Here is a 23,025-nt window from a genome sequence, read left to right as displayed (position 1 = left end):
ATCTCTCAAATTTCTTGTTTAAGGTTTAATTTTCTATGTCTCTTCACACCCGCATATCTCTTTTTGAGAGAGTGTCAGAAAGTGGTAAGTGCACCCTTAAGGCTGCACTTACACCCATCTAACTTTAAAGTGTCATTGAAAATTTACATGAAACATCTTATTAATAGAGAATATATTCTACTCCTATTAGCTACAGAATATGCTATTTGTTATATAAAGATAAAATACAAACATTTTTTATTAAATTTCACTTACTTCAATATGATTTCTTGCAGAAATGAGTTCATTCTTTAAATTCTCTATTTCACTCGTCAAACTTAAGCTTCTTTCCTTGCAATTAGCCAAAAGTCTATTACAAGTTAATGCAACTAAGATTAAAGGTCGTAATCCAATAATATATGAATCATCAAACGATGAAAACTCATATGTTGATGTATATCCATCATGAGTTAAACGTTCAATTATTAGTGGCAATTCTTCGGGCTTTGTTGTTAAAGGAACATTTAATATCTTGCAAATATCTTGGAAAACATTTAATAACGATATATTACTAGTTTTACTTAATGATGCTACAAGTATCTTATTCTCTTTGACCAATTGATCTATTTCTTTCCGATTTTCAGTTTGTATGTCAACAATTTGCATTTTTAATCTGGATATCTCTTCATTTTTAGAGTTTAAATCGAGCTGAAGCTTTTGAATAGTTGGTGTGAAGTTTGATTCTAATGATGACGCTTTCGAAGAAAGATTTTGAACTTGATTTAACAAATCATTATTTTTTTCTATAAGCTGTTGATTCTTTTGACGTTCATTTGATATCTGTAGCTGAAGTTCTTGATTTGTTGATGCTGATATCTTAGTATTTTGAATCTGAATTTGAAATTCCAAATTTTCCTTTTGAAGATTCTTAATTTGTGTCTGTAATGAGTTATTTGTGTCGAGTACTTGCTGATATTGCTCATATTTAATCATATTTTGTTGATTATTTTTTGATTCGTTATATTGTTTTTGCAAAATTGAAATTGCTGACTGCAATTCGGCATTTTTTGATGACAGGTTGTCAATTTTAGAAGTAAATGATGCAATTTCAAGCTCTTTTGAAGCTTTATATTCTTCGTTATCTTGAAAATTCTTCAAAATTGCATTTTTGGCAGAAGATATCGAATTTACTGATAGATTTGTCTGCTTTTCTATTATTTCATAGAAAGATCGAAGCTCTGTATGTAACTTCGTATTAATATTACGTTCTTCGAATAAAATTTGTCGTAATTGAATTCCTTTCGTAATTTCAATCTTGAACAAGTCGTGTAAAGCAATAAGTGCTTTAAATATCTGCGATTTTTGAAATTTATCTTTGTGTTCTTCAATAAAATTCTCAATTGCTTGGCAGCTTTGCTTAATACTATCAAAATCGGCACTTGATTCAATAGATATATTATAGGAAGTACTTGAATCAGGGTAATTTCCCTGATTCAAATTCATTGCGACCGTTTATTTATATCACTGTCAATGTTTACAACTATTCAATTTTAAACACTTGCCCAAGATAGTGAATAAGAACAAAGATTTGGCGACCAATATTATGAAATATTTAATCAATAATAAGATGCTATCCTATGCACATTTTTTTTAAAGAGACTAAGCTGGTGTTCAGTTTTTTCAATAATGAAGATATAGACTCTTAATCATATTTAAACATATTATTTCAATGAAAAATGAGCATCTGATCGACTAATTTCGAGAAATCTTCATCAAAAATCATAAGACTCGTCACTTCACATTTTGACTAGCATAGAATATGCAAAATATTCCAAATAAGGCACCCTAAAATAGATAAATCATGATCTTGTTCTTGATCAAAAATACTTTTTGTAAAAAACGGTTTATATTTTTATTAATGTGTTCTATTGATTATGAAGCATATGCCCAGGATTTCGATAACTGGTACAACAACGAAGATTTTATTGCCATGAGATCTGTTGCAGATCTCTCAATGATCTTTGATTATTGTTTATTCACTCCAGAACAATTTATCACGACATCTACAATAATAAAGAAGAAATTTAGGATCTCAGAAGTCTTCGTTATTATTCAACATGCTAAAATCGACAATTTTGAAAATGTTGAATCTGCTTACAAACTTTTAGAATTTATTTCAAAAATAACAAACAACAGGACACTTTTTGACATCTCAAATTTCATTAAATCACAAAAACCGAGTACAGAAACAAAGAAAAGTAAAAATCTGAAGTATCTTATACATTGCAATGCCAATTCAACTGATTTTGAAAAGATTTACCATATTTTGATCAACTGCTATCTTGAGAATGATGCAGAAACAATCAAATTTGCAAGTCAAAATGCTTACATTCATGTCAAAGATAAATACGATTCATCATTGATTCATTATGCATTAAACAATGGAAATATTGAAGCATTAAAATTCCTTTGTTCAATTCCTAATATTGATATCAATGCAAAAGATAATCAAGGAATGACAGTTTTACATTATGCAGCACAAATAAATAATACTCAAACAATTGAATTCCTTTGTTCAATTCCTAATATTGATATCAATGCAAAAGATAATCAAGGAATGACAGTTTTACATTATGCAGCAGAAAAAAATAATACTCAAGCAATTGAATTCCTTTGTTCAGTTCCTGGAATTGATATCAATGCAAAAGATAATTTTTATCATTACAATCCCCTTTTTTATGCATTTAAGAATAATAATAAAGATGCTATTAAAGCTATTTGTTCAGTCCCAGGTTTTAATATCAATTCCTCATATGTTGAAGGACGTACATTTCTTGAATACCCTTTTAACATTAAAAACACTGAACTCATTGAATGTCTCTTAACTGTTAAGAGCTTTGATCCGAATATTCAAGATAATTATGGTAATACTCTTCTTCATTATGCAGTTCAATACCAAAATCTTGATATCATCAAAACTGTTTGTTCTCTTCCAAACATTAATCCAAATATTAAAGATGAGTCAAATAAGACACCGTTTTTACTCGCATTTGAGCGAAAAAATCCAGAAATTATAAATTGTCTCTTAACAGTTAAGAACATTGATCCGAATATTCAAGATAATGAAGGTAATACTCTTCTTCATTATGCAGTTCAATATCAAAAACTTCCAGAAATTATTAATTCTCTATTAACAGTTAAGAACATTGATCCAAATATTCAAGATAAGTATGGTCGAACTTTTCTTCATAATGCAGTTTATTACCAAAAACTTCCAGAAATTATTAATTCTCTCATAACAGTTAAGAACATTGATCCGAATATTCAAGATAATAATGGTCAAACTCTTCTTCATCATGCAGTTCAATACCAAAATCTTGATATCATCAAAACTGTTTGTTCTCTTCCAAACATTAATCCAAATATTAAAGATAAGTCAAATAAGACACCGTTTTTACTCGCATTTGAGCGAAAAAATACAGAAATTATTAATTGTCTTAAGCAAATTCCGAACATTGATATGAACATCCAATATAATAATCATGGAAATCATTATTAATCATTTCGATAGTATCAGAAAGATTTCAATGGGCATAAACTTATGTATTTGTCCATTCTCTTCTCTCTAAATACTACTTTTTGACATTCTATAACTTATGAAATAGGTTTCACGGTAAAATAAACCAATTTTTTCTTCTTTGATTTAATATTTTTATGAGCATGTTATGCCAAGTCATGGTATTATATCAGATTGGCAAAAAAAAATCCAAGTTTTTGGGCATTTTTTGTCAAAAAAAAATTGAGGGTATATCAGGAAGTAGAAAGTACACTCTTAAGACAAGAGTATAATAACAATTAAAGCATAAAACAGCAATGTTTTAATTATGGGAGAGAATTTCGAAATCAATAATTTATGGGAGAGAATTTCGAAATCAAGCAATGTTTTAATTATGGGAAATATTATTCAAAAGAAATAATTTATGGGAGAGAATTTCGAAATCAATCTTTATTCAACAACGGTTTGAAATAAAGCCATCTTTTTATTGTTATTGTTGTATGCTAAGATCAGTCATAATGTAAACCTCTCAATTTTGTTGTCGTGGGAAGTATCTCAATTCCTTCAAAAAAATTGAAAAACTATTTAATTTTAAAAATATAATACTTTTAATTAGTTAATTAATTGGAGATATTTTTAAAAAATCACTTTTGATAATACTTTTGAGAACTTTAATTAAAAAAATATATTCAAAAATATCCAGGATATCAAGAGGGAATTGTTCCTTATGAGGTATATAGTTATGATGTATACCTCATAAGGAACAATTCCCTCCTTAAAATGAGAAAACTTGTTCGAAATTGTTTATCATTTCGAACAAGTTTTCTCGTTTTTAATAGGAAACTAAAGGCTATGAGGCACTGATTATATATTAGTGCCTCATAGCCTTTAGTTTCTAATAGATAGCTGGGAAACTTTCTCCAAATGATAAGTTATTCAGAGAAAGTTTCCCAGCTATCAAGAGGGAATTGTTCCTTATGAGGTATATAGTTATGATGTATACCTCATAAGGAACAATTCCCTCCTTAAAATCGTAGACATTTTTATACTTATTAATCAACCATTCAAAATCATATTCCTCTGAAAAGTTATTTTATTAAAAATTTAGAATTTTAATAAATATAGAGTTTGAATTTCATACAATACCTATATATTTTCAATAATGGAATTTGAAAACCATTCTCAAAAGTTCTCAGAAAACCTTTTTTTCATTAATTTTAAGAAATCTGAGTATTAAATTAAGTGATAAATTCGTTTGACACTACTTTAATTTTTAAATTCAAAAAATTATATGTGCTTCTTAAAATGACTCAAAAAAATTTTATTATAAAATAATATATAATATTAAAAATCCCACAACATTTTTTTACTTTACATAATCGTACTTCCTCGACGATTAATTTCCACTCAATTTCTATCATTGACCGAACTTAGCATGCAACATTATAATTTAGGAGACTCTCAATTTATCTCTATCCTAGATTAATAACATTTTGTTGTTTGAAAAGCATTAAATCAGAAAATTCTTACCGATTATGATTGGACATAGATTTATGGAAGCTATTCTCTAAAACATTGATTAACAATTGTGCACAATTACTACAATTATTGATTAATAATTTTTCATTTACTGAAACATTCCGATGCTTTTATATTTGGAACAACTATTGCTTTATATAGAAGTATTCCTGCTTGGAAATATTATTCAAAAGAAATAATTTTGAAATAAAAAATTTAAAAAAATTTAAGTATTTACACATAAAGAAAATAAAGTCATTCTATTCATGTATAACAACAAGAAATGTTGTAATACGGAGTTTTGATGTAAATAAATCGAAAAAGTTATTTTCATCAATAAAAACAAAAATATGTATCTAATTAAGCTCTTCTGCAGTTAGTAATCCATTCTCGATTAAAAATGGTGTCATTGCTTCATAGATTTGGTCGAACATCTTCTGAAAACCTGTTCGACCACCGTAATATGGGTCCTGGATACCGTGCGGAGCATTAAAAAGAACTACCTTTGCTATAGCATCATCTGGCCTTGATGAGTTAAGGTTTTCGTACACTGTATCATCTAATGCTGCGATAATATCGAATAATTTCCAATCATCGGCTCTAATTTGACGTGCACGGCATCCACTAATGTCGATGCCATGCTTCATGCAGATTTCTTGTGATCGTTCATCCGGACATTCATTTCTATGCCAGCGGCTTGTTCCTGCGCTTGAAACATAAATTTTATCTTTGGAAAGAAGCTTGCAAATACCTTCGCATGCTGGACTTCTGCATATATTTCCAAGGCAGACAAATAAAACAGCCTTTTGTCGTTGCATTTACTTTTTTGGAAATTAAAACTTTTTTTGAATAAATAAGTGACCAATCGCAAAAAGTGACAAGAGGAGTATTCAATTTTTACGATGATTTTCCTACCGAATTCGAACTGATAAATTATTTATCCAAATATGATGGATTGTGTCAAATTTTCTGTGTTCTCTTATCAGCATGCCAAAAAGTCATTTCAAAAAGTATCAATTGAATTGGCTTCAAAATAATATATCTGTAGATTAGTTAGTTAGATGGAAAATTTCGAAAATTGCAACCTCAGCAATTCCGAAATTGAAAGTAGTATATGCATGCGGGTTTGGTGACTTTTTTTGTAATCGTAAGAATTCACACAATATTGACCGATTTTGTAAGTAATTTTCATACAATCGATAAAATAAATGTATGATTCTTACGCTTTTTATTCTTACGTTTTGAAATAAATCATGATTTAAAAATTTTCAGAATCGTAAGAAATTTTCACAAACCCTTTACATAATGAAGTAAAAAATAAAAAAAATTTTAAAAAATAAACTTTAAAAATTCATGTCTTACATTTTTGAATAATTTATTTTTTTAATTCGTAAGAAATGAACGGAACAAAATTCGTGACTGTAAATCAATTAATGAATAAACTTTCACCAATTCTCACCCAGGTTAAACAAGTAGACGTTTATTTTGATGATTACATACAAAGTTTATTTTATAAAGGTAAGTTTAATATTAAACCTATTGCTTTTGCATTTGATGGTAAATTAATCGAAAATTCAAAAATTTGGGAATTAATTCCGGATATTGAATTTATAACAAATATTAAGGATAAATGGTTTAAGCAAAGCCCCCTCACTAAAGTTCTTTGTAGATTAATGATTAAAACTGAGGAAAAAGAATTTAACGGGTTTAAATATCATCCATGTAAAATTTTAGAACTTGGTAACGAAAAACTTCAGAAAAAATTAAACGAAAGACTATCAAAAGATAAAGTTGAAAGAGTAAATAGACTCGCTAAAGGTAATGGTAATGATGAAGATGAATTTGATGAGTTCAACATAGAACTTTAAGAAACTAATGATTATTTGAATTTATGAAATCAATTATTTGATTCATTCTTTCTTCAATCTCTTCTATTCTTTTTGTTAAATCATCTATTTTCATTAATGAGGTGATTATTGATTGAGGAATAGATTTCAAACTAACCACTCCTTTTATTTTTGAAATTTTGAATCCATCAACTTTAAACATTTTATTCAATTTACATGTTGTCAATTCTTCAAATAATTTTTTATTATTAGCATAATAGTCATTAAATTCTTCAACAGATGAAAAAATTTTTGTTTCAGTGGTGGGTTTAACAATGTTTATTTTTTGTTGAACATCTTCACTTTCATTTATTTCTTCCTTCTCTGTTTCATTTATTAAAAAAAAAAAAAAAAAAAAAAAAAAAAAAAAGGTAGTGGGGCTTCCAGGCACTTCGTGCCTTCTAGCCCTGAAGATGTTTAGTATAAATGAAGTTTTTATTCGGAGGGCTTCCAGCCCTAAGAATTTTTCCCAAGACCCAAGAGGAGGACCGAACCCCAGCCGACCAGCCGTTGACTTTTTTGTCATGATTTCATCGTAAATGTTTTGTCATGATTTCATCGTAAATGTTTTGTCAAGACTTCTTCGTAAATGTTTTGTCAAGACTTCTTCGTAAATGTTTTGTCAAGACTTCTTCGTAAATGTTTTGTCAAGACTTCTTCGTAATGAGCGTAAATGACCCAAAAATATATTTTATGTTAGAATGTTAGATCTAACATGTTTTCTAACATGTTTTCTAACATCGTAGAAAACTCATGATTTCTTCGTAAATGTTTTGTCGAAACTTCTTCATCGTAAATGTTTTGTCATGAATTTCATCGTAAATGTTTTGTCAAGACTTCATCGTAAATGTTTTGTCAAGACTTCATCGTAAATGTTTTGTCAAGACTTCTTCGTAATGAGCGTAAATGACCCAAAAATATATTTTATGTTAGAATGTTAGATCTAACATGTTTTCTAACATGTTTTCTAACATCGTAGAAAACTCATGATTTCTTCGTAAATGTTTTGTCGAAACTTCTTCATCGTATATGTTTTGTCAAGACTTCTTCGTAATGAGCGTAAAGGACCCAAAAATATAATTTAGGGTAGAAGGTTAGATCTAACATTCTAACATAAACATTATTTTTTGGTGTAAATTTCATGATTTTCAAGAGTTTTCTACGATGTTAGAAAACATGTTAGAAAACATGTTAGATCTAACATTCTAACATAAAATATATTTTTGGTGTAAATTTCATGAAAATTCAAGAGGGTAGAAAACTCATGATTTCTTCGTAAATGTTTTGTCGAAACTTCTTCATCGTAAATGTTTTTAACTTCACTTAAAATGCCACGTAAGCTACGTAAGAATATACGTAAGAGGAAGAGAGCATTGAAACATCCAATAGTAAGACTAACACCACAACAACAGTTGCAACAACAAATGCTGAATGACCCCACTATGTTGCAACAAATGTCAAGCAATCCTATGCTTTTAAACCGAGTTGTTGGTGCACAGAGTGGAGGTTTAAGAGCGGCACTTTTAGCGAAAATGGCAGGCTATGGTGGAGCTGCAGACGGAACAGCCTATAACCCTCAAAGTCAAATGAATTTGAGTTCACTCAAAAATCAAATATCAGATGTCAAAAAGTCAAACATAGACATACAGAAGCAAATAAGTGAAAACGAAAAGAAACTAGAATATGACAGACACACAAAGAAACTCAATGAGTTAAACGTAGAGAAAAAGAAGAAAGAAGAACAACTGAAAGAACTAAGTACAGAGCAATATGCGAAAAAAGTGTCAGAAAAAGCAGCAGAAGTAGCAAAAATGGAACAAGATGTTGTAAATTTGAAAAACCATACTACTCAATATAAAGTACTGAAAGATGAAGAGATAAAACAAAAAGCCCTGAAGACATATATGGATAGCGATGAGTATAAAAAAGAAGTTGAAGCAAATGTAAAGGCAGAAAAACTTTTACAGTTGCAAAACCAAACCGTACAGTATGAAAACTTAGCACAAGAAAGTAAAAATAACGACGCGGCTATGCAAAAGGCAATGAAAAGTGCAGAATATATAAAAGCTAATAATGACTGGTTAGATGCCCAAGCCAACGCTAAAGCAGCCCAACTCATAGGGTCAATAAGGACAAAAATACAAGCGGATGAAGACAGTTCAAATGAAGCTTTAACAAATGCTGACTTTAAGAACGCCTTCGAAGCTCTTCATAGTAAGGTGAAACAAGTGAACGACTTCTCATCTGGAAAGAAACTGAAGTCTGAAGGTTTCGACAAAGAGTTAAAAGAAGTAGCACAAAATATGACGAAAATAACAGATGCAGCAACGAGACAGGCAGTTCAAAGTGCCTATGACGCCGTTAGAGCAACTGTTGTGAAAAGTCAAGAAAAAGAGTTACAACAGACCAAAACAGACCTAGTAAATGCTTTCTTAAGAACGAAAAGTCAGGTAGGACATTACGCTGCAGATGGAACATATGTGCCAGCTGGTGGAACTTATATACCAGCTGTTGGAATTTATATACCACCAAACCCTCCAAGAGAAGCACCTGCACCAGGACTACCTAAAACATTTACATCGTCACATGGACACAGACACAGGCATGCACCAAAACCAACACAACAACCAACAGTTCAAAATCCAGCACAACAACAACAACAACCAACACAACAACCAGCACAACAACCAACACAACAACCAACAGTTCAAAACCCTGCACAACAACAACCACAACCAACAGTTCAAAACCCTGCACAACAACAACCACAAACAGAGCAAGGACATAAAAGAAGTAGAGAACAAGGAAACCAAGAATTCTTAAAAAGGCTTAAGGAAGACTATGGTTACCCAGATAGTATTGACTTTAGTGACAGATATAAAGAAGCTATTAGAAAGTTCAAGGATGGAAATACTGACCCGAACCTATTTAGCTTTATGGTTCAGCACCAAATGGGATATAATTTCAAACCTGGAAAATACAAGCTCGCTAAGGGATATGATTTAATAGCATATCATCCAAATGACATGACTGAATTTACTCCGAGATATTTGATGTCAGAGCTAAATGACAATTCAACTCCCGTCATGAAACGCGTAAAAAATAGAGACGGAACGAAAGAAGAAAGGTTTTTGAGTCCGGATGACTTAGAAAGGGAACTTGTTGAAAACGGTCTCGGAATATATGAAATGCCAGCAGATGAGGTACAAGAAACTCCACAGGAAGAACTAGTTCAGATACAACCAGACATGGAAGAAATAGTTCAGCAACAACAGCTAGAAGAGCCTGAAGGAAACGAACAAGTCACTCCTTTGGAAACTAACTTCACAGAACTAGATGAAGATTTGGAACAGCCGAAAAATCTTGACCCTCAACAAGAGTATGCGGAGAATATGGAATATTTCCAAGAGTCTAAAAAAAATTCAGCTGACATAGTAGAAGAATATCGAAAAATGTTTGCCGACATACAAAAGACTCCAACACCAGATGAAAATATTCAGCATAGAATGGAAGCACTGAAAGAAAATGTACACAAATACAACAACCCTTTTTACTTACGAGCATTTAACGTTCAATCTTCGGATGAACTCGGTGAAAATAAAAGGTTAAATTTCAAGAAAACATATAGAAATGAAACATTGTTTAAAGTTCATTCAGAACCTAACCAAGATGGAAACAAACCTACTTTTGTTTCTGCAGACGATGGAACTACAATGAGATGGGGTCATAAAGCTAATCCGGATAGGTGGTTCATAAACTTACAACCACAATTCCAAGAAGTTGTAGACGCAATGGAAGTCAATGGTGAACCAGATATAGCTGGTATTTTAAGCGCGGCTTTAATGCCATTGAAAGATATGAAACATGCAGATATTTTGGACCAGTATGAAATGAACATGGCTGATGGAAATATAACACCTGACGTTCTAGAACATTTATCTCAAAGAACTACACAGAACCATAGAGATGGTATATTTGGTGAAGAGTTTAGAAAGAAAGTTATGGACAGAGAAGGAAGAGAACCTATTGTACATGACCTTGCAAACGAAAGTTTACAAAATGTCATAAAAACTTACTTTGCAGACAATGAACCGAGAAGGGATGAATATTTAAGAAAACTCAAATGGACAGTACCAAATGAAATGTTAGTATTGAAAAACATGTTCCTTGACAAAATAAAACCAACTACAGAAATAAACGACGCAAGACTGAAAGATTGGGTAAAAGCTTTCCCATTCACAAAAGATATAGTTGGTAACATGGAAAGAAAACCAGAATGGCTACAAAAACATATATTTGGAAACGAGCATATTCCATATGGACAGGCACTGTTTGAAGAGCTTGAACCGGAAACTCAGGAAAGAGTCATGCAAACAATACGCGAAAGACTCAAATACAGACTATGACAAACTCTTTCTAGGATATAGGTTTCCCTGAGATGGGCGACCAGAGCCAAAAGGCAAAAAGGACATGGGAAATTTGCAACATACTAGATGAACATAATGCAAAGATGCAACAACTTCAAGCAGAGGGCAATGAAGGAAAAGAAGAGTTAAAAACTCAGTCAGGAAGAAAGTAAAGCTTGGTCCACGTGGGTTCTATTATGACATATAAATCCAACTATTCTATATTTTTACTCATTGAAATGTACGCGCTCAGAATATAACGCCAACAGTTTTGGATGCTATGAATGAAATGTTTCCGAATGGTATAACGAATGCGACAATGCCATTAGAAGGTCAGAAATAGTTCCTGGAACTTACGAATATACAACTGCTGTTTCTTATGGAAACGTAGGTGAGTTTTGGAGAAGGTTCTTCAACAAAGTAGATATTTGCTTGCGACAGGTTTCATATTAATTTCTATTGACAATCTTTCTTATACGTGGAACAAGACATTGAAATAAAACCTTCTGCCAAGTTGTCTGACAAGAAAGTTGCAATGGAATTTTCTATGTCGGATACCAATATGCTCCAGAAGTTTTTATGGATATAAGATATATTCTAACTCTGACTTAGTTCAAACAGTAACATGGGCAAACTATGAATGGTTCGCTTTGAGAAACTCCTACAACCACAAGCTAGAGAACAAACAGACCAGTATGCAACTATTGAGAAAATAAGAAGACTTGACCCTAACGTTCCAGGAGTTTATGTTAACCTTTCTGGACAAACTGCAGCAGCAGTAACCAAAGTAAAACTGAAACTTAGAGTTCCTTTGTCATCTTTCCTCATCTTCAGGTTTTTAAGATACTTGCCAAACTGGCAGGAAAAATTTCTATCGAACTTACTCCAAGCAAAAATAACTTAGTCATTGCACCAACACAAGACCCATTCACTCTTACAGAAGTAGGGAACAAATAAAATGTCATTCGCCGACTTTGCAAAAACAAAGTTGACTTAGACTTTGGTTTCTCAAACCTCAACACTGAAGTAAACTATTATTTCAATGCTGCTGGAGATGCTTGGGACCCAGTTAAGTTCACATGCGAAAAATTTGAATGCAAGAGAATAGAAAGCAGACTTGCAGTCTATATGTTGGACCCAGATATTTCAAATGCTTTAGCTGCCAAATATATTGCAGTTCCACTTATGTTCCTATACACCAAATATCTTCAAAGACTTTGCAGGTGAAGTTGGAAACCAAAGTGCTGACCCAGGTGCAAGAACAGATATTGCTTTAACAACTGCAATGAAACATGCAGATACTATTTGTACTGTTCAGACGAACTATAAATGACTATTCTTGCTTCTACAACCCTGGTATTAAATACCATATAACATAGATGGCAAATACTATCCAAGAGAAGAATATTCTACAGTTGAGGATATGAGGTCATACAACTTGACATTAGATGCTATGAACTTTAACAACAACTTCACAACAACCATTAACCCTGAAATGCAAAGTTCTATTATGCCATATGTGAAAGTATGGACCCATACAGGAGCTCAAAAAACTCAATATACAAATGGAGACCGTTCAAACTTTTGGCTTGGCATTCCATTTGCTGACTCAGAAGACTTTATGGGTGGTATTTCAACTGTTGGTACAGTTCAAATACAATATACTGGTGACAGAGACGGTCCAGATGAACTGAGAGCAAAGAAGTTTACAAAACCAATAGCACTTTTCACGGAAGATGCTCTTTTGAAGATTCGTTCGATGAAACCTGCTGGGGCTCCTCAGATTGGTATAACGACAGCTTCCATCGAGCAGATTTTGGCAGCAGGTCAGTAAGTTGTTCTTGAACTGACTTCTCTCCGTCAAATATTGACAGTACGCCAGTCTTAACATAAAATTGTATTATAAACTTACCTTTAGAAATATCTGTAAGTTTTGTTGTTATATTTTTGTCTGCTTCAAGAACTTTCACCATTTCGGTTATACCAACTTTCTTTGCTTTATGAAAATATTTTGGTTCAGCAAATATTGCTATTCTATAACATTTTCCATTGTTTGTGTAAAGAACTATTCTGTCAATGTATTTGTATTGTTTGTGTGTGTAAACTTTGTTCTGCTTCAATTCGAAGAGATACTCAAATACGTCCATCTTTTTATTCTAAGTAAAATGTCATTTCCGAAAAATAGAAGCGTAAGTGTTTCAAAAGGTTTAATGCGGTGGCAGATGTGAAGTTAAATTCACCAACTCAAAAACAGTCAAAGTGTTATTGTCAATGTCAAAAAAGAGATGTTGAAATGGGAAACCATACGAAGACCAAGATGGTATAACAATAGTTCCTGTAAAAGAACAACCAACATACCCTGAAGTTAGCAGAGACTTAAGTTCTGTTGCAGATATTCGAAACGACTACCAACAACTTAAAGACAAACTTAAAACTCAGGAGAAGATTTGTCAAGCTATAATGTTAAACTTGGTCGAGCACAACCCTGTAAAAGTGAACTCATATGTCATCGCACCTCATGAAGTTTTGAAAGAACTATTGAAACTTTTGACAGAGGCAGACGATATAAACATCAAAGAAATAGAACCCGACATTGCTTGCTGTGGTGTTTCATACAATGTCATTGACAAGATATACGTTATGAAAGGAGGTGAAACGTTGAACTTAAAATATAGTTTCCCAGACGTCATAAAAATATTTGACGACCACAACATTTCATTAAAATTTAGTTGCTAAGTAAATGGCAGAAGATATAATGGTTTATACTATTACGACTAAAAACCCTGAGTCATATAATTCTATAACAACAAACTTACAAAGTCCTCAAGGACGATATTGTAAACTGACCTTAAACACGATGACGACTAAAGCCTGTTTTGCTCTTTTGACACCAGAAGACTTTGTTGTTGTGAATGGTAAAAAATACTTCTTTGAAGATACTTACTCAGATATACCACCAACAGGTTTTTTGACTTATTTAATACTTTAAGGACGATGTAACATGTGCTGCAACTAGAGCAGGTTTCATTATTTTGGATGTCCGACCGAGTTTAGTATAAACGATATGAGTATAATACAAAACTTATATCTGGTTTTACTACCAACAGTTTCCTATAACAGGAAAAGGTGTCATACAAGGTTTGTCTTTCCATTGATTTAAGTACACCTATTTTATATATTGTTTCAAACTTAGGTTCAAAGTGCTATTCGAATGTCGACAGAAACTACTATGACCAAAAGATACTCATGCGTATAAACAACACTTCTCTGCTGGTTTGCCTATTGTTCATTCGAATGCAGAGTTTTCAACCTTAGTGAACTCAAACACTTTGGCAAGTATAACGTTGACATTAGTTGACGCAAACTTTGTTCCTGTAAAACTTTTATGTCCTATGTATTTGTCAATACGGCAGAAAGTTTCGAATTGGAAGATGCAACTGGGAAAGTATTGTACTACAAGAACAACTTCAACAACAAATAGCTCAAGAACAACAAATGCAACAAATGCAACAACAAAGTCAAGAATAAAAAAAATATTTTTTTTATTTTTATAAAAATGTACAGAATAGACGTTTCAGATTTTTATGACTTCCAAGCGTTCAGAAATATGTGTCCATTTAGAGACTATAACAAAGCAGTCGAGAATTTGAAACGTTTAGTCATTTATGTTGACTCTGCCCCAGAATGTTATGTTATGAAAGAATGGGATGTTGTCTTTAACAAACCAAGAGCAACAATAGTGTCTGAACAAGAATGTAGACAGAAACTTAAGAAAATAAAAGTCGTACAAGTTGGCATGAAGATGTTAGATGCTTGGGATATCTTATTGTCAAAACTTGAAGATTTTTCAGTTCGAGGTATAAAGTTTTATACACCTTCTCCAAACTTCTATTCTATCTTCACTGGATATAAATACGAACAAGTAGAATGGAAAGAAAATATTATAGAAGCTTGGTTAGACCATGTCAAAGAAATTATATGCAATGGAAACGAAAGAGTCTATGAGTATATCTTATGTTGGTTTGCAAACATCTTACAATATCCAAGTGCTAAAATGAAACTGCTCTCTTATAATTGGAAAACAAGGAACTGGTAAGAACACTTTCTTTACAGATATCTTATGCAAACTGTTAGAGGGCTATTCGAACCCTAATATGACAAACTTAGAAAACATCTGCGGTAAATTTAACTCTTCAATAGAGAATATGAAACTTATAGTATGTAACGAACTTCAAAGTATAGATACAACAAAGGTTTTAAACTCAGATGCTTTGAAGAGTCTTATAACAGACAAAGTTGGAGTTGTTGAAGAAAGATAAAGACCAAAAGTTTGTGAAAATGTTGCAAATTCATTATGGTTTCAAACAACGCCGTTCCGATGAAGTTAGAAAGTTCTGACAGAAGATATGTAGTTGTCAGAACGTCAGATTCTCATATGCAAGATACAGAATATTTTGACGCTTTGTCAGAAACTTTGACATCTGACTTTTACAACCACTTGTTCTCATATTTCATGACATTAGATATTTCTAACTTCAATCCAAGACAAATTCCATATACCGAAGAAAGACAAACATTGTTAGAAGCAAACAAGAGTGTATATGAACTGTTTATAGATGAGACTAACTTTGAGTGTTTAGATGAAAGGTCATTGTACGATGAATATAAACAATATTGTCAAGAATATGGTTATATGGCAGCGTCTAAACGAACATTCTTGGCAAATGTCAAAAATCTTTTAGACATACAGAACGGCGTATATACAAAGAAAAATTTTTCTGAGTAAATTTAAAAAAAATATATTTTTTTATTTTATTTGAAATGTACGCCGAGTTTGTTGGAGAAGACCGTTGGGAAACTTGTTTGTTAGATGAGAAATATGAAATTCACTGTTGTGAGTCATTTGAAGTCAGAAACAAAAAAGACAAAAGAGTTTTAAGCGAATGGAGCGAAATGACGGATATCTCTTATGAAGATGGGTGGAAAAACTATTTTAAACATATTGTCATTGCAACTCATTTTATACCGAACTCTAACAATCTACCTTTTGTAGACCATATAAACCATATAAGAAATGACAATAGACTTGAAAACTTACGCTGGTCACTTGTTCTGAAAACAATAAGAACATAGGCAAAATTGGAGATATTGTATTCGAATTGTCGACAAACTAGAAGACGAAGCAATTGAAATTACAGACTATGGTAAGCATACGTTGGAGTTTTACTACTATAGCGAAGAACAAGACTCTTTCTACTTTTATACCGGCGTAAACTATAGAAAATTACAAGTATGTTTTACTAAGGCGGGCTATGCTTATGTAAACGCTAGAGATACAGATGGAAAATACGTTTAGACTATATCAACAAATTCAAGAAGCTATATGCATACCATTTTAAAACGTTTTTTATAAAAAAAAATATTTTTTTATCCGATAGAAAAGATGACGAAATATATTTCAGTAAATAAGTACATGACAGAAGTCAAAGATAAGTTAGCTCCATTCGCATATTTGAATGTTTACTTCTACCATTTTGAAAAGTCTTCATTCAGCAAAGTTTGGAACATTGCACCGGTTAAGTTTGCTATTGTGACTAAAAATGGTGCGAAATTGAAGACTTAGACATAGAAGTTTGTTAGCAGTCAAAGAAAATTTTGACAGAAGGTTTTCAAACCTTAAAGAAGGCAAAGCATACAAACTTGTTATACCTTATGAACCAAAGAAAGCAGACGACTATGAATATTATGAGTCTAAGATAGTTGAAGTTCAAGGTAAATTAGGTAAAAAGATTTTAGAGTCTAAGCCAGTGTTTACTCCTAAAGAGGAAGAAACATTGACATTGACCCAGAAATGTTCTAAAAATAAAATTTTATTTTTACATGTCATATCTCACTTCTCTGGAATTGGCTCTGGTTCTTTCTTCTCTCTTCTACTTTCTTTTCTTTCCTTTCTCTCTTCTTCTTCTTTTCTGTGTGGAGTTATGTCAAACTTCTCAGAACCATATTTTTGTAAAAGGTCTTTGTCCTTTAATAGCTCTTCTATTCTGTTTTCTATTTCATTTTCAAGAACAGCGCATGTGTCTTCTTTGCATTCTAAGAACTTTTGTTGGACTTCATCTTTCCAATCGTGTCATCTCTGTCAACAAGTCTGTCATTGACAAACTTAAAGACTTCTCTGCCTAATGTTTTATGGTTCTTGTCATATTCCCAGAAACAGAACTTTAGAACAAATTCACCTTTCTTGTTTACACTATGTAAGATTTTATGGTCGACAGATGTTTTGCTGTCAAAAAGTTTGTCTCGAATATAGATAGCGAAATCGCTAGACATTTTCAAAAAGATAAAAATTTTAATTTTTCTAAAAAATATGTTAGAAAAAAAGTTTGCTGACATTGACAAGAAATTTGAGAATGTTTAAACAAAACAAGAGGAAGTTAGAAAAATGCTCAGATAAAACCCATACATGACAAGTTCCTATTTGCTCAGAATGGTATAACAGGTCTAATTGCACCACCTGGCGGGTAAGACTTTCACTTATCTTAAAATGGCTGCACAGCAACAAGAACTAGATGAGAAGAACCCATTCTATGAGTTAGTTGTTATTTGTATACTTCTGTCAATTTGACCAAACCGTCAATTCGTTCAAAGATATTATAAAAAAGTCTAAGTTAGTATGTATAAAAGACTCTGAGTTGTTAGATTGGATAAAGAAGTACCAAAGAAGAGTTTTGAAGTACAATGCTATAAATGAGTATATAAATTCTAAGTTTAAAGACCCAAATGAGGAAATGCAGAGAATATTAGAGAAGAAACACTTCCGAAACAAACAGAAAGAGATAGAATACATTTCGAAGAAATTGCAATCTTACGATTGGAAGACATACCCTCATAGGTGTCTTCTTATCTTAGATGACTTTGCTTCTCATCCTTTGTTAAAGAATAGAGAACAAGACATGTGTCGAATTCTTAAGAAGCTCAGACACTTTAACATCTCAGTTGTCATTTGTGTCCAGACAGCCAAGAGTTTAAGTAAGGATGTAAAGAGAATACTTACTGACATTGTACTTTTCCCCGGATTGTCCGAAGACGATTTCATGGAACTTATGAAAGAGTCCATGGCAGGTAAGTTTGACAGACATGAACTATGGGAGAAGTACAAAGTCATACAAGACCCTCATACTTCTTTCAGAATTCATATCTACGCGAACAAAGTTCAAATTGTAAAAAGTCAAGCTTGAAAATGTAATTTAGTCTTAGTCTGTTGTGGTGCTGGGGCTGTCGGTTCTTCTGGCTTTGGAAGACATTCAGGAAGAGGAACGTCAGCCATCCGTTTGTGTCCTGTCGGAAGGAAGGACTTTTCCTGTTGTCGGGAAAAATTTTTCCAGTTGTCGGGAAATTTTTTTCCAGTTGTCGGGAAAAATTTTTCCAGTTGTCGGGAAAAAAGTTCTCAATTTTCGAAAATTTGAATGGTTTACGGACGAACAACAGGAAAAATTTTTCCAGTTGTCGGGAAAATTTTTTCCTGTAGGAAGGAAGGACTTTTCCTGTTGGAAGGAAGGACTTTTCCTGTTGGAAGGAAGGACTTTTCCTGTCGGATGGAAGGACTCGGAATGTCGGATGGAAGGACTCGGAATGCCAGAAGGATTTGACAAGACAATTTACCTTATAGAGCTACCTGAGCCATCTGAAGTCAAGACCAAAAATAAATGGTTCATTTACTCTTCCTCTTTGAAGTTGTCGAAATACTCTGTTATCTTTTCTTTCAGTAGCGGCAAATCTTCTTTGAAGGTAAGAATTGTACAACCTTTAATATCATAGTGTGTTTGAGGTAACGTATCTTGAACTATTTGTTTCACATCTTCATTTGGAGTCATTGAAATCGGTAAGTTTTCGCGATAGAACCAATTTCTGTCAGATTTGTAAATCTTAGCTAAGTCGTAAAAGCTTTTGTTGTTTCTTCTGACTAAATGCAACATAACCATATCTCTGTCTTCTTCATTTTCCATCTCTTCAGTATAAATCATATACTTATAGTTCTTTTCCTTTCCTTTTGGTACCGAACGTGGTATTCTTTTCTGTATGGTTTTGTCTTTTGCTTCAAGCTTGTTTTCCATCTCTTCACGTTCTTGTCTATGAAGTTCGTCAAGAAGTCTGTAAATATTCCAAGCGTAACGAGGTGAAGCCCACATTGCAACAGCATTTACAAGAAGTCTATGTACATAATATCCTCTCAAACCGTTTGGCAATTTTTCACGATTTTCGTACGGAATCTCTACCCTCGGTTTTCCGAGGGTAGCAAACATATGAGGAAATTCTTCTAAAAGTTCTTTTGTCTGTTGGTTTTCAAACCAATGGTATGCTTGCTTTGTAGAACGAAGAGCATTCAAAATACTTTGCATTTGGTACATGTCATCTTTGACCGAACGAATGAGACGTAACTGTTTGTTATACTGAACCCACTCGTATTCTTCACTTATAGCTTCATGAACGATAGCAGTTGTTGTGTTCTCTGTTGTTGACATATCTGTCTTTATATTCCGGATAAAAAAATAAAAAAAAATAAAATTAGCGTTATTTTCTGACTTTCACAAAAGACCAAAAATAAACGCTTTACATGTATTTTTCAGCAACTTCGTCAAATAATTTTATAGCTTTATCTATCTCATCTACTTCAACGTTTCTTTACCTTTTATGGGAGCACCATATATTTTCTCAAACTTTTCAATAGTTCTGTTTCAGCAGCTCTCATATCGTTAACGAACACAACCTTAACTCTATTGACTGTACTGTCATATCTTTGAGTTATATTAATGTTCTTCCTATCTTATATCTCTTTGTATTGAAGTCCTTCGGTTTCTGAACGATGTAAAGTAAGCTTCACTGCAACGTTCTGAGTCGAATAAACCATATGTTATGAAGTTATATCCAACAACTGGGTCTAACCATAACAAAATATTGTATAAGACTTTTGTCGATGAGATATGCTGTAGTTCCATAGAATCTTACCGATATCATAAGCTCAGGATTTCTTGTCAAAATTTCTGACTAGAAGCAGTTCTAACCCAGTCGTGGATGTTTTCTTCCAAATGGAGATATAATGTCTGACAAGAAATATTTATTGTATTTCTTTGAGTATCTTACGTTTAAATCACCTATTCTAACCAATTTAGTGTTATTGTCTATCTTTTTAACTGTTTCAAACTCAGTGTTTGTCATTTCCTGTTCTTACATACAAAATAAAAAAAAATATTTTAAAAAAACTAGCTTTATTTTTTCTATCTTAAGGAAATTCATGATTTTCATAGAGTTTTAGGCGACCAGGATTTCTTACCTACTCGCTGTTCTTCATGATTTTCATAGAGTTTGGCGAGTAAGATTTTCTATCTTGTATAAAAGATATGATTTCAGGGATTTTTTTTGACGAAGTGCAAAAGTTCTCTTCGTAAAAAAATAACAGTTATATAATGAAATTTGGTCATTTTTTCAATAAAAATAATGTTTATGTTAGAATGTTAGATCTAACATGTTTTCTAACATGTTTTCTAACATGGTCTAAAACACACAAAACTCATGAAATTTCATACGGAATTCAATAAAAATAATGTTTATGTTAGAATGTTAGATCTAACATGTTTTCTAACATGTTTTCTAACATAACTATTTACAAGCGTTTTACATGGTATATGTTGCGATGGTTCATGACTCTAAACAATTTCGTAGCTTCTATTTCTTCTGTCAGTATGTCAAAAGTTTTAACGATACCGAAAGTTTCTTTATACTTCTTCTTGACGTCAGATAGAAGGAAATCGTCAGCAGTTGGATAGTTTTTGTTCAGAAATTCTAACATGTTCATTTTATCTTCTGCTGGTTTTTCTGCTTCTTTCTTTAAATCTGCATAGTCGTTTCGCATACGTTCTATCTCTTTGACGGAGTAGTTATATTTCCTCATTGCTGCTTTACATTTTGAACATTGCGGGTTCATTTTTGCGTTATATTCTGAAACCTTACCTGCAAGTATGACTAAGGCGTCAATGGTTTTCTTCATCTCGAACATAGCGGGTCTTATTTGTTCGTTCCATACCTTACCCCTACTATCTTTATCTCTTATTTCCCAAACACATTTTGCAACTAACGAAACAAAGTTGTCGTAGGTCTTAAACTCCCCAGATTTATATATGTCAGAGATGTTCTTATATACCATGTCGCAATCTTTGTCCATAACCTTATGGTTGCAATGAAATCCAAGAAACTCATAATTTACCTTTCGTATGAACTTCTTTATTTCTACTGAGTCAGTCAGTCCGACTTCTATTTCATCGAATTCTGGAATAGTAAGCTTTTGTTGTTGGATTTCAGGAAGTTTAGGTAGATGGTCGATAATATCCTGCATTTCATAAAGATACTGTTCATTTGTTTCATCTTTCGCACTACAGTCTAAATTACTTGTTAAAAGTTCTTGCTTTATCTTCTGGATTTTTGTTTCGAAAGTATATGAAGAAGGAATGAAGCTTTTCATCTCTACTAACATTGAAGTTGGGTTCATGACTAACGAGTTTGGTGCTGTTGTTGCTAACATGTTCTTACAATAAAAATAAAAAATATTTTTTTAAAAAAACTAACATAAATTATATTTTTGGTGTAAATTTCATGAAAATTCAAGAGTTTTAGACCATGTTAGAAAACGTGTTAGAAAACATGTTAGATCTAACATTCTAACATAAATTATATTTTTGGGTCTTTTACGCTCATTACGAAGAAGTCTTGACAAAACATTTACGAAGAAGTTTCGACAAATTCAAGAGTTTTAGACCATGTTAGAAAACATGTTAGAAAACATGTTAGATCTAACATTCTAACATAAACATTATTTTTGTCGAAAAAAATGGTTCATTTACTCACAATATTTTTGTACAAAACGACCCCAAACTTTTAACCTCTTTTCTGCAGCTTCTAATGTTATCTTAGCGAGTTCATATTCTCTAAATTCTCTCTTTAAATCTTCTTGTTCCCATTGGTCTAGTTCGTATGGAGAATCTCTATAACCAGAACATATCTCACGTTCATGTTCTATTTGTTTTTCATGCATTTTTCTAACTTCTTCTTCAAACAAAGGTTTTGCATTCTCTACTGTATCTTCAAGTTCTTCTTCATCTAACTTCTCATGAACTTTCTTGTCTATGGAGTCCAGAATTTTTCCAACTGCTATGCAATATTTTGGAGAAGCCCACATTGCTATATAGTTTACGAGTCTTGGGTCTACATACGTTCCTCTAACCTGTTTGATTTCATCGGGAATTCCTGCATTAACATTGTATAAAAAGCACCTGCCGGAATTCCGGCGGGTGGTATATTCTTCACAAAATGCCTTAAAATACTCTTCCCAGGACTTATTTTCCAACAACTTTCTAAAGTCCTTCCTAAACTGCTGACACATATTTGTTGCATTTATATAACCATCCTTGTCTCTACGTAAGACTTCAATACCGTTGTAAGTGCCTTTTGTGAATGTTTCGCCATTAGATTTGTTCGTGAACGTTTTTGCTTCGACTGACATTTCTGTTCTTACAATAAAAATAAAAAATATTTTTTGGTGGGACGTCGGACATTCGTTTGTGGCTTAACCGTCGGACATCCGTTTGTGGCTCGACCTCAAAACAAGCATTTTGTGAAGAATATACCA

General features: G+C 32.4%; 10 protein-coding genes and 1 pseudogene across 11 annotated transcripts, besides 2 other annotated features; 6 read left to right on the top strand and 5 right to left on the bottom strand.

Annotated features, from left to right (window-relative positions):
• Nucleotides 1-100: part of a mobile genetic element that runs on past the window's edge.
• Nucleotides 101-136: 36 nt separating this feature from the next.
• Nucleotides 137-1,482, bottom strand: TVAGG3_0740850 (uncharacterized protein; the record flags this gene model as incomplete). Its single annotated transcript, XM_001303498.1, has 1 exon — nucleotides 241-1,482. The coding sequence occupies one exon, from the start codon at nucleotides 1,480-1,482 to the stop codon at nucleotides 241-243; it is 1,242 nt and encodes a 413-aa protein (XP_001303499.1).
• Nucleotides 1,483-1,897: 415 nt separating this feature from the next.
• Nucleotides 1,898-3,673, top strand: TVAGG3_0740840 (protein ubiquitination; the record flags this gene model as incomplete). Its single annotated transcript, XM_001303497.1, has 1 exon — nucleotides 1,898-3,538. One exon carries the CDS (start codon nucleotides 1,898-1,900, stop codon nucleotides 3,536-3,538), a length of 1,641 nt encoding a protein of 546 aa, XP_001303498.1.
• Nucleotides 3,674-5,268: 1,595 nt separating this feature from the next.
• TVAGG3_0740830 (non-membrane spanning protein tyrosine phosphatase protein) lies at nucleotides 5,269-5,908 on the bottom strand (the record flags this gene model as incomplete). Its single annotated transcript, XM_001303496.2, has 1 exon — nucleotides 5,410-5,871. The coding sequence occupies one exon, from the start codon at nucleotides 5,869-5,871 to the stop codon at nucleotides 5,410-5,412; it is 462 nt and encodes a 153-aa protein (XP_001303497.1).
• Nucleotides 5,909-7,279: 1,371 nt separating this feature from the next.
• Nucleotides 7,280-23,025: part of a mobile genetic element that runs on past the window's edge.
• On the top strand, nucleotides 8,751-9,732 carry TVAGG3_0740820 (kinase-related family; the record flags this gene model as incomplete). Its single annotated transcript, XM_051244882.1, has 1 exon — nucleotides 8,751-9,732. A coding segment is annotated over one exon (982 nt), but the record flags the coding sequence as incomplete, so codon positions are not given.
• On the top strand, nucleotides 9,876-10,619 carry TVAGG3_0740810 (protein of unknown function, DUF4106 family; the record flags this gene model as incomplete). The annotated part of the gene is made up of 1 exon (XM_051244881.1): nucleotides 9,876-10,619. A coding segment is annotated over one exon (744 nt), but the record flags the coding sequence as incomplete, so codon positions are not given.
• On the top strand, nucleotides 12,769-13,179 carry TVAGG3_0740800 (protein of unknown function, DUF4106 family; the record flags this gene model as incomplete). The annotated part of the gene is made up of 1 exon (XM_051244880.1): nucleotides 12,769-13,179. The coding sequence occupies one exon, from the start codon at nucleotides 12,769-12,771 to the stop codon at nucleotides 13,177-13,179; it is 411 nt and encodes a 136-aa protein (XP_051091467.1).
• Nucleotides 15,500-16,131, top strand: TVAGG3_0740790 (annotated as a pseudogene). The gene has a single exon. A coding segment is annotated over exon 1 (632 nt).
• On the top strand, nucleotides 18,134-18,583 carry TVAGG3_0740780 (protein of unknown function, DUF4106 family; the record flags this gene model as incomplete). The annotated part of the gene is made up of 1 exon (XM_051244879.1): nucleotides 18,134-18,583. One exon carries the CDS (start codon nucleotides 18,134-18,136, stop codon nucleotides 18,581-18,583), a length of 450 nt encoding a protein of 149 aa, XP_051091466.1.
• Nucleotides 19,061-19,867, bottom strand: TVAGG3_0740770 (KilA, N-terminal/APSES-type HTH, DNA-binding family; the record flags this gene model as incomplete). Its single annotated transcript, XM_051244878.1, has 1 exon — nucleotides 19,061-19,867. The coding sequence occupies one exon, from the start codon at nucleotides 19,865-19,867 to the stop codon at nucleotides 19,061-19,063; it is 807 nt and encodes a 268-aa protein (XP_051091465.1).
• TVAGG3_0740760 (organellar and viral DNA polymerase type B) lies at nucleotides 21,007-21,921 on the bottom strand (the record flags this gene model as incomplete). Its single annotated transcript, XM_051244877.1, has 1 exon — nucleotides 21,007-21,921. The coding sequence occupies one exon, from the start codon at nucleotides 21,919-21,921 to the stop codon at nucleotides 21,007-21,009; it is 915 nt and encodes a 304-aa protein (XP_051091464.1).
• On the bottom strand, nucleotides 22,237-22,641 carry TVAGG3_0740750 (uncharacterized protein; the record flags this gene model as incomplete). Its single annotated transcript, XM_051244876.1, has 1 exon — nucleotides 22,237-22,641. A coding segment is annotated over one exon (405 nt), but the record flags the coding sequence as incomplete, so codon positions are not given.

Source organism: Trichomonas vaginalis, chromosome III, assembly GCF_026262505.1.
Source record: "Trichomonas vaginalis G3 chromosome III, whole genome shotgun sequence".
In the NCBI taxonomy this organism is placed as follows: domain Eukaryota; phylum Parabasalia; order Trichomonadida; family Trichomonadidae; genus Trichomonas; species Trichomonas vaginalis.
Note: the sequence above shows the minus strand (reverse complement) of the source record. Positions and strands in the feature narration are given on the sequence as shown.